This window comes from Loxodonta africana, chromosome 12, assembly GCF_030014295.1.
Source record: "Loxodonta africana isolate mLoxAfr1 chromosome 12, mLoxAfr1.hap2, whole genome shotgun sequence".
Classification (NCBI taxonomy): domain Eukaryota; kingdom Metazoa; phylum Chordata; class Mammalia; order Proboscidea; family Elephantidae; genus Loxodonta; species Loxodonta africana.
The window spans coordinates 53,639,255-53,648,538 of NC_087353.1; the positions used below are offsets into that span (position 1 = coordinate 53,639,255).

The window sequence follows — 9,284 nt, forward strand, 5'->3', positions numbered from 1 at the left end:
GTGTTACAGATTTTCTCTTATTGTACAGATTTATGTACAATCAAAAGCTTTCTGAGTTCCTCCCACACTTCCCAGGAGAATCTCTGGAATAGAAATGAAGGCCAGAGCAGGACTGAGTCCAGCAGGGCAGTGGGGAGGGATTGGGAAGGATAGGGAGGAAAGAAGCCAGGAGAGGCCAGATGCCTGGGAGACAGAGTGGCAGTGATGGAGGTCCCTATGTTTCCCTTGTGGCGAGGATGTGGGTGTCAGATGTGGGACGAGGACTCAGAGATGGGGAGAAGAGGAGGGACGTGTAAGGGGGCAGTGGTGACAATGGTGTGCCCAGGTCAACCTCCACTCCCCTCAGAGCTGTGCCTCAGACTCCTCTCTGCTTTGACCCCAAACCTCTAAGCCTACATGGTGCACCCTCTGTAACTCTAGTTTTTTTGCCTGTTTTTTTCAAGGTAAATGGAGTTTTGGAAACTCCAGCCTGAGCACAGGGATGGGGGGTGGTGAAGGGTGGAGGCCACTTGGATCAACTGGGCCTTATCAATCCTGCCACCAGGTTGGCTGAGATAGGGCTGCCACCATCTGCCAGAGGGAGGGCTGGGTGGGGCTCTGAGGGCTGGGTGGGGCTCCCAGCTGACTATCTGGGAGACCACCTCGAAACCCCTACCCTCTTGGCTACACCTTCTACCCTGCAGGGAGACCAGCCACAAGGATAGTAACAATAATAATGGAATCCACGCACTGAGCCTGCACAGTGGGGACTTGGCACAGATTATCCTCATCCTGAGGTGGGGCTGTTGTAACCCCTCTTAAAGGCTAAAACAATGAAATTGGGGCTCAGACAGTTACTCTGCCTGCCAGGGCCACCCTGGCCTCCCACCCTCAAGCATGACCAGGCACCTCTCTGAGTTCAGCACCCACTACTCAGGACCTGCCTGGGCTCGGAATTTGGCCCAGAGACCAGTAGTTCTCAGCATCCTGAAGCACTGCTGGGGTTGGGTCTCCCAGTATTGTGGGTGGGGAAACCAAGGCACAATAGCCCGAGCCCTGAAGAGCAAACAGCCCAGCTCACATCTAACAGAGGTCACCTTCCTGGTCTGGGTTGCCTCCCACCTGCACTGAATCCTTGGACAAATTTCATAACCCCTCCCCCCAGTTTCTGTTTCCTTACCTTAAAAAACAGAATAATAATAAAATGAAACCTCCCTCACAGAGCGATGTGAGGTCAAAGACCCAGCAAGAAGAGTGTTTGGCACCGTGTCTGGGACTTAGCACTCCATTGATGTCAGCTAAAAACGGACAGGCTTAGGGTGCACGTCTGGGTGGCGAAAGCCCTTGAAAAGCAAGAAAGTGAGTTAGGGTGGGGTCACCTCTGGGGAGGTGATTGGGGTATTGAGGTCTGCATCATAACCATTCATTAAGCTATAAAATGTGTATTGTGCTTCATTCCACAATGAAAAAAGGTTTAAACAAAGAGAAGAGGGAAAAGAAACAAAGCCTGCCCACAATGCTTTGCAGGGCTTGGAAGTTCCAGACACAAAAGTGGCCCCCTGTGGATTCCTCTCCTGTGAGGCTAGGGGCCTGAGAGGGTGATCCAGCAGGCAGAGAGGAGGCTTTGGGGCCCAAGAGAAGCTGAAGACCTGTACCCTGCATGGAGCCCTAGGAGAGGGAACCTGGAGCCCACGGCCAGCACCACCCTTGTCAGGGGATGGGCAGCCCCACTGGTCCAGGGCCCTGGGCTGAGGGTGCTCCTGGCACATGCCTCATGGAGACCTGCCTGTGCTCATCTTCACGGCTCTGTATGCTTCCCACTGCCTCCTTTTGTCTTCTCTGACTGTTTCTCTCCCTGTGCACCCTCTCTCCTTTCCAGAGCCAAAGCCACAGGACTGCCTGAGTCTGGGGGCAACAGCCTCACACCCCCATCCCATGTGGCCGGGGGAGGCCCTGGGTGCTGGGTTGATGGCCGAGAGTTTCCTTCTTAACCAGTCAGCAGAAAGGGGCGTCCAGAGAAGGCCAGGCAGGCCTCAGGCTGGGATGAGCCCCAGAGAGACAAGGCCACACTCCTGGCAAGCATGCTGGAGCCACTCGGATGGCACCAGGCAGACCTCTGGGGGACCCTGCCCCATGAGGGAAGAGCAGCAGTGAATTATAAATAAGAGAGAGACACGAAGGAGGGGGTCAGGCAGTGCTGGCAGAGGTTCCCAGGAGGGTAGACAGGACCTGCAGGCCTGGGTAGTTCATCCACATATGGGCACCAGCAGCCAAGGGAGCCCATTGCCCTGTATGCTAAGTAGAGGGGATGTTAGACATGCTCCTGCCTCAACCCTGACAAGCATGCCACTTCACAGCTCAGCACAGATGAAGTGAGCACAGTAAGACAGCTCCAGCACAGCACTGGGCATACCGATGATTCTCCATACCTGTGTATGTTTGTATATATGTTTCCTAACTCACAGGGCTTGTCCAAGCACCACAATTTTCTTTAAGAATAATTCAGCAACATGTCTGTTACCAAAACTTTGCATGTAGGAAACATTTGCCTCTGGTTCCACCAAAATCCCAGCCCCAAACCGTCTGCCTGCCTGATGCTGGTGAGGCCCTGATGAAACCCAGAGCCTGCTGGAACAGCAGCTGGGTGAGTCAGTGACCTGGGGCCCTGGGGCATGGGCTGGCCCTGCAGGGAATGGCTGTCCCCTTACCCTTGGGAGGTAAGGAGGTAGGTCCCAGCCTGTCATGGTACCCACCCAGGGAGCAGTAATGTCTCAGAAACCCCAAACAACAGCCCCAAGAGGCCTAAGGCCCTTGTAGTCAGAGGAGGACCTAGTAGCCAGTCTCTTGCAGCAACCCAACAAGCAAACACATGCCCTCAACCCTGGGCTTCTCGGCAGACCTCATCCCACCCTGACAACCTCTTTCCAAACTGGTCCTCTCAAAGTCACATTCACAGTTCTAAACTGGCAGACTGCTGGAAGGAGTGCAGACCCAGCTCAGAAGGAAGGCACAGATGCTGAGCCACAGGTATGTGGGATGGTAAAGGGAGTGTGGGGAGCTCAGACAACCTGCTTCTCCTCTCAGTTGTGAGAAGAGTCTGCCTATAGCTCTCCCAGAGCCTGAGCGCCACTCTCCATGCTGAGGAAGTTTCATTTGGAGAACGGGGCCCAGGGTCCCTAGGTACCACAGGTGAGCACCTCCTGAGACCTCTAACACGTGTCTACTGTGTTTCATGCACCAAGGAGGTGTCCTCTGGCCCAAGTTGAGGGGGTGCATCCCTAGTTCTGTGTCCCCTCACAGTAATCTCTCTAGGGGGGTGAAGTCTCCGCCCAGCGTGCCTCAACTTTAACATGCATGTTCTGATTCAGCAGGTCATGAGAGATACCCAAGTCCCTGGACCCCAACCACACCTGAGCAGCAAGGATTTGGAGTCTATTCTAGACCTCTCTCTCTGACTCCTCCTACCCCGTCCCTGACAGTCCAGAGAGGGCTGCCCCTCCTGCAGTGGAAAAAGGCTCAGCTTCCTGGGAGCTCTCTCATTAACTTGCAGTGGGACTTAGAGCAAGTCACTGCCCCTTTCTGGGCCTCAGTTTCTCCCTCTGGAAATGAGCCTGGATGCTCTCTGAGGCCCTACTCAGCTCTGACAGTCTGGGATTATACAGTGCAGACTTTTTGACTTAGGAGTCACCACTGTTGTCTCCCAGCCTCTTGGGCACTGACTGCCTCCCATTTGAAAACGAGCCCTCCTTCATGAGCCCCCAATAGCAGCCACAGAGGCAACCCTGCCAATGCTTTACAGAGACTCTATTCCCTTCCTGCCTGAGTGAAAGATAGAGAACCACAGAAAATGAAGCTTGAAGAGCCTTAGAACTTTTCTAGTTTAAGAAAGAGAAACTCGACCTACCAACACCTGTGAGCAAGTGGCAGGGCCAGGAAAAGACCAGCTGCCTGCTGGAAGGGTAGGCTCTGATGTGGGCAGGCTGAACTTGAGCCACTAACCCAGGTGAGATTTGCTCTTGGAAAGCAAACCTTGGGGAATAGATGAAACGACAAGCTACACAGTGGGCAAAAGACTTGAACAGATAGTTCAGCAAAGAGGATATGCAGATGGGAAATACGCATGTGAAAAGATGTTCAACATGACTAATCATTAGGGAAATGAAAATTAAACCCATGACAGCTATTTCACAGCTGATAAAATTGCTAAAAAAAAAAAAAAAAGAAGGCTGGCAAAATTGCAGTCAGCTCAGGCTTTCCTTCATTGCTGGTGAGAATGCAAAATGGCACAGCCACCCTGGAAAACGGTTTGTTAGTTTCTGATAAAGTTAAGCATACACCTACAATATGACCCAGCAACCTACTCCTAGATATGGTATTACCCTAGAGAAGTGAAAACATATGTTCACATAAAGACCTCTGCACGATGTTCATAGCAGCTTTATTTGTAATAGCTCCAAACTGGAAACAAACCAAACATCCTTCCATAGGAGAGTGGGTACACAAGTATGGTATAGACATACTATGGGATGCTACAGAGCAATAAAAAGAAATGAACTACTGATACACGCAACAACTTGGATAACTCTCAAAGGCATGATGCTATTTAAAAGAAGCCAATCGTAAAAGATTACATACTGTATGTCATAGATTGAATTGTGTCCCCCCAAAAATCTGTCAACTTGGCTAGGTCATGATTCCCTTGCATGATTGCATGATTGTCTACCATTTTATCTTCTGATGTGATTTCCCTATATGTTGTAAATCCTCTCACTATGAAGTAATAAGATGGATTAGCAGTAATTATACTGATGAGGTCTACAAGATTAGGTAGTGTTTTAAGCCAATCTCTTTTAAGATATAAAAGAGAGAAGCGAGCAGAGATGTGGGAACCTCATACCACCTAGAAAGCAGTGCCAGGAGCAGAGTGCATCCGTTGGACCTGACGTTCCTGTGATGAGATGCTCCCAGACCAAAGGAAGACTAATGCATCACAGAGACCTTCCTCCAAAGCCGACAGAGAGAGAAAGCCTTCTCCTGGAGCTGGTGCCTGGAATTCAGATTTCTAGCCTATTGCTCTGGGAAAAAATAAACCTTTTGTTGAAGCCATCCACTTGCAGTATTTATGTTATAGCAGCACTAGATGACTAAGACAGTGTGTGATTCTACCTATATGGCATTCTTGAAAAACAAGATACAATTTTAGTGAAAGAGAAGAGATCAGTGCTTAGCAGAGGTGTGGGGTGGGGGGATGAGACTGCAAAGGGGCGTCAAGTGAGAGTGTTGGGGTGCTGGTGCTGTTGGGTATCCTTATTGGGGTGGTGGTTACACAAATCTATACCTGTATTAAATTCATAGAACAGTACACTTTTTTAATTTTTTTTTATAATTTTTATTGTGCTTTAAGTGAAAGTTTACAAACCAAGTCAGTCTCTCACATAAAAACTTATAGACACCTTGCTACATACTCCCAATTACTCTCCCCCTAATGAGACAGCCTGCTCTCTCCCTCCACTCTCTTTTTTTTGTGTCCATTTCGCCAGCTTCTAACCCCCTCTATCCTCTCATCTATCCTCCAGGCAGGAGATGCCAACACAGTCTCAAGTGTTCACCTGATCCAAGAAGCTCACTCCTCACCAGCGTCCCTCTCCAACCCATTGTCAGTCCAATCCGTGTCTGAAGAGTTGGCTTCAGGAATGGTTCCTGTCCTGGGGCAAAAGAAGGTCTAGGGGCCATGATCACTGGGGTCCTTCCACTCTCAGATCATTAAGTCTGGTCTTTTTATGAGAATTTGGGGTCTGCATCCCATTGCTCTCCTGCTCCCTCAGGGGTTCCCTGTTGTGTTCCCTGTCAGGGCAGCCATCCGGTTGTAGCTGGGCACCATCTAGTTCTTCTGGTCTCAGGGTGATGTAGTCTCTGGTTCATCTGGCCATTTCTGTCTCTTGGGCTCATAATTACCTTGTGTCCTTGGTGTTCTTCATTCTCCTTTGATCCAGGGGGGGTTCAAGCAATTGATGCATCTTAGATGGCCGCTTGCTAGCATTTAAGACCCCAGATGCCACTCTTCAAAGTGGGATGCAGAATGGTTTCTTAATAGATTTTATTATGCCAATTGACTTAGATGTCCCCCGAAATCATGGTCCCCAAACCCCTGCCCTGCTACGCTGGCCTTCGAAGCATTCAGTTTATTCAGGAAACTTCTTTGCTTTTGGTTTAGTCCAATTGTGCTGACTTCTCCTGTATTGTGCGTTGTCTTTCCCTTCACCTAAAGTAGTTCTTATCTACCATCTAATTAGTGAATACTCCTCTCCCACCCTCCCTCCCTCCCTCCTCTTGTAACCACAAAATGTTTTCTTCTCAGTTTAAACTGTTTCTCAAGTTCTTACAATAGTGGCCTTATACGATATTTGTCCTTTTGCAACTGACTAATTTCACTCAACATAATACCTTCCAGGTTCCTCCATGTTACGAAATGTTTCACAGATTCCTCACTGTAGAACAGTACACTTTAAAAAGTCAATTTATTGTATATCGAAAATAAAACTGAAGGAAATGTTTGCCTCGATATTATACGATCTCACCTACATGAAATACCGAGAATTGGCTATTATATAGACATCAAAGTTTATAAGTGGTTACCAGGGGTGGGAGCAGAGGGGGCACTGAGTTTCTGTTATGGGTCGTGGAAAAATTTGGATAATGGTGGTGGTTGCACAAATTAATGAACATAGTTAATGTCACTGAATTGTAAGTGTAAAAAATGTTGAAATGACAAATGTTTTGTTATATATATTTGTACCACAATTTTTAAAAAAGGGATCAACATAGTCAAAAAAAAAGAAACGTTTGTCTCATTATCTTCCAATGACTGTTGTAGAGTACACTACTGATTCCCTAAGAGTGCACAATATTGCATGGACTCTAGTTCATGGACCTGCCACCTGGTCCAGCTAGTCAGGGGAGCACACCTTTCCTCAATGCTGGGTTCTCAGAATTATTGATTTCCTGAAAAAAAAAAACAAGAATGTAGAGCTAGAGGAGGAGGGGCTGCCATGGGGCTGGCTGGGGCTGGCCCAGGAGTTCAAAGGGAGCCCACTGAGGAGTCCAATGAGCCCAGTGAGGGAAGCAGGTAGGGCACGTTCCAGCCAAGGGGGTGAATGTTGGGCCCTGCTCCAAGCATTCCCCCCATTTTGCAATTCCAGAATGGATAAGGAGTCAGGCTGCAGATGCAAGGGTGACCTTCTGGGTGTCTAGGCCCCTATCTCACTCCACTTGTGGTCAAGCTGTGGCCAACGCCCCCTGGAAGGGGAGTGAGGGTGGCAGGAACGATAGCCCCTAACTTCACCAATCCCACCAGGCCTGACTGCCCATTATCACAAGATCTGATAAGAGACCTCAACTCCAAAGCCCCCTCCCCTCTCCCAGGGTCTTGGCTAGGCCCTCAGCTCCATAAAACAGGCCCTGGAGGCTAAGCACCACCGAGGCCAGTCCTGAGCTCCACCAGCTCCTGCCACTGCCATGTCTCTGACCAAGGCCGAGAGGACCATCATCGTGTCCATGTGGAACAAGGTGTCCACACAGGCTGACAGTATTGGCACCGAAGCCCTGGAGAGGTAAGCACGCAACAGGACATGAAACGGGGCTGGGAAAGGGCAGTAGTGAGGAGGGGTCAGTGAGGAGGGGTTACTGTGGAAAGGTGAGTGAGGAAGATCAGTGAGGAGGGGTGAGTGAGGGGGTCAGTGAGAAGGGGTCAGTGAGGGGATCAGTGGGGAGGGATCAGTGAGGAAAAGACAGTAAGGAAGCGGTCAGTGAGGAGGGGTGAGTGAGGGGGATCACTGAGGGGGGTCAGTGAGGAGGGCCAGTGATGAGGGATGAGTGAGGGAGGTGAGTGAGGGAGGTCAATGAGGAGGGGTCAGTGAGGGGGGTCAGCAAGAAGGGGTGAGTGAGAAGGGGTCAGTGTCAAGGCGTCAGTGAGGAGGGGTCAGTGAGGGGCAAGAGTGAGAAGGGTTAGTGAGGGGGGTCAGTGAGGAAGAGTTACTGAGGAAGGGTCAGTGGGGGGGGTGAGTAAGGTGGGTCAGTGAGGGGATCAGTGAGGTCAGTGAGGAGGGTCAGTGTGGAGGATGTGAGTGAAGGTGAGTGGTGGGAAGGAGAGGGCATGGGGTCAGTGAGTAGGGGTAGGTAGGTGAGGATGGATGATAAAGGCATGGACTGAGTCAGTGCCCAGCGTTGCCCAGCACTGGGTATCCACAAACATCTGTTGAATGAATGAACGATGAGGCAGTGTCATACTGGAACCTGGACAACAGAAAAAATCAGCAATACCGACTCTGTTCGTATTTAGAATTTTAAAGTTTTGTTCATCACGGGCTTTTTGTATTTTTATTTTTTTAACATTGCATTAAATATAATTTATCTTGACTACTTGGTTTTGGGCGCCCCTTACGCTTTGGCCCGAGAGTCTTGCTCACGCCCCTGCCCCACCAGGCTCTTCGCCAGCTACCCCCAGACCAAGACTTACTTCCCGCACTTCGACCTGCACCCTGGCTCGGCGCAGCTGCGCGCGCACGGCTCCAAGGTGGTGGCCGCTGTGGGTGACGCGGTCAAGAGCATCGACAATATCTCGGGCGCGCTGTCCAAGCTGAGCGAGCTGCACGCCTACATCCTGCGCGTGGACCCGGTCAACTTCAAGGTGGGCGCGGCGGAGCGGGCCGGGGTGGGCGGGGAGAGGGGCGGGGCGGGGTCTCGGCCAGAGTGGCCCAAGCTAGGCCCTGAGCCGTCTCCGCCCCCAGCTCCTGTCACACTGTCTGCTGGTGACCTTGGGCACGCGCTTCCCCGCTGACTTCACGGCCGAGGCCCACGCCGCCTGGGACAAATTCCTGTCCGTTGTGTCTTCCGTCCTGACCGAGAAGTACCGCTGAGCGCTGTCCCCAGTCCCCCGAAGACAGGCTGAGGCCCTTCCCGGCCCCAGGCCTCAGGCCCCTCATGTCCCGCAGGAAGCGCCAATAAACAAATCAACTTCCACCTGGTCTATGTGGTCACTAGGCCGCTGTAAGGAGAGCATTGCCTTGAGGTCACTGGGTGGGCTGTAGGGATCTTTCGCATTGATCCCAGGATCTCTCGGAGGTCGGAAGGTCTGGGCCTGGGGTATGGGTTACTTGGACCAGGTGGGATACCATAGTGGCTTCTCTGCCCTTTCTCCTCGGAGGGCAGCGCTGGGCCCCACTCAGCCCCTCAGAAATAGCCCTACCTGGGTCACATAAGTGTTCCTTCTTCTCGGAATTTATACTATTTCCTGGCTATGCATGATC

The 9,284-nt window shown here is 51.0% G+C and overlaps 1 protein-coding gene across 1 annotated transcript; it reads left to right on the top strand.

Annotated features, from left to right (window-relative positions):
- The first annotated feature begins 7,117 nt into the window (after positions 1-7,117).
- HBZ (hemoglobin subunit zeta) lies at positions 7,118-9,026 on the top strand. Its single transcript, XM_003417807.3, has 3 exons — positions 7,118-7,589; positions 8,461-8,665; positions 8,766-9,026. The coding sequence occupies exons 1-3, from the start codon at positions 7,495-7,497 to the stop codon at positions 8,892-8,894; spliced, it is 429 nt and encodes a 142-aa protein (XP_003417855.1). The 5' UTR covers positions 7,118-7,494; the 3' UTR covers positions 8,895-9,026.
- Positions 9,027-9,284: the final 258 nt, after the last annotated feature.

Coding starts and splice junctions, on each gene's coding strand:
- HBZ (XM_003417807.3), top strand. CDS start 7,495: ATGTCTCTGACCAAGGCCGAGAGGACCATCATCGTGTCCATGTGGAAC. Junction 7,590..8,460: donor GGCACCGAAGCCCTGGAGAG/GTAAGCACGCAA, acceptor CTGCCCCACCAG/GCTCTTCGCCAGCTACCCCC. Junction 8,666..8,765: donor TGGACCCGGTCAACTTCAAG/GTGGGCGCGGCG, acceptor CTCCGCCCCCAG/CTCCTGTCACACTGTCTGCT.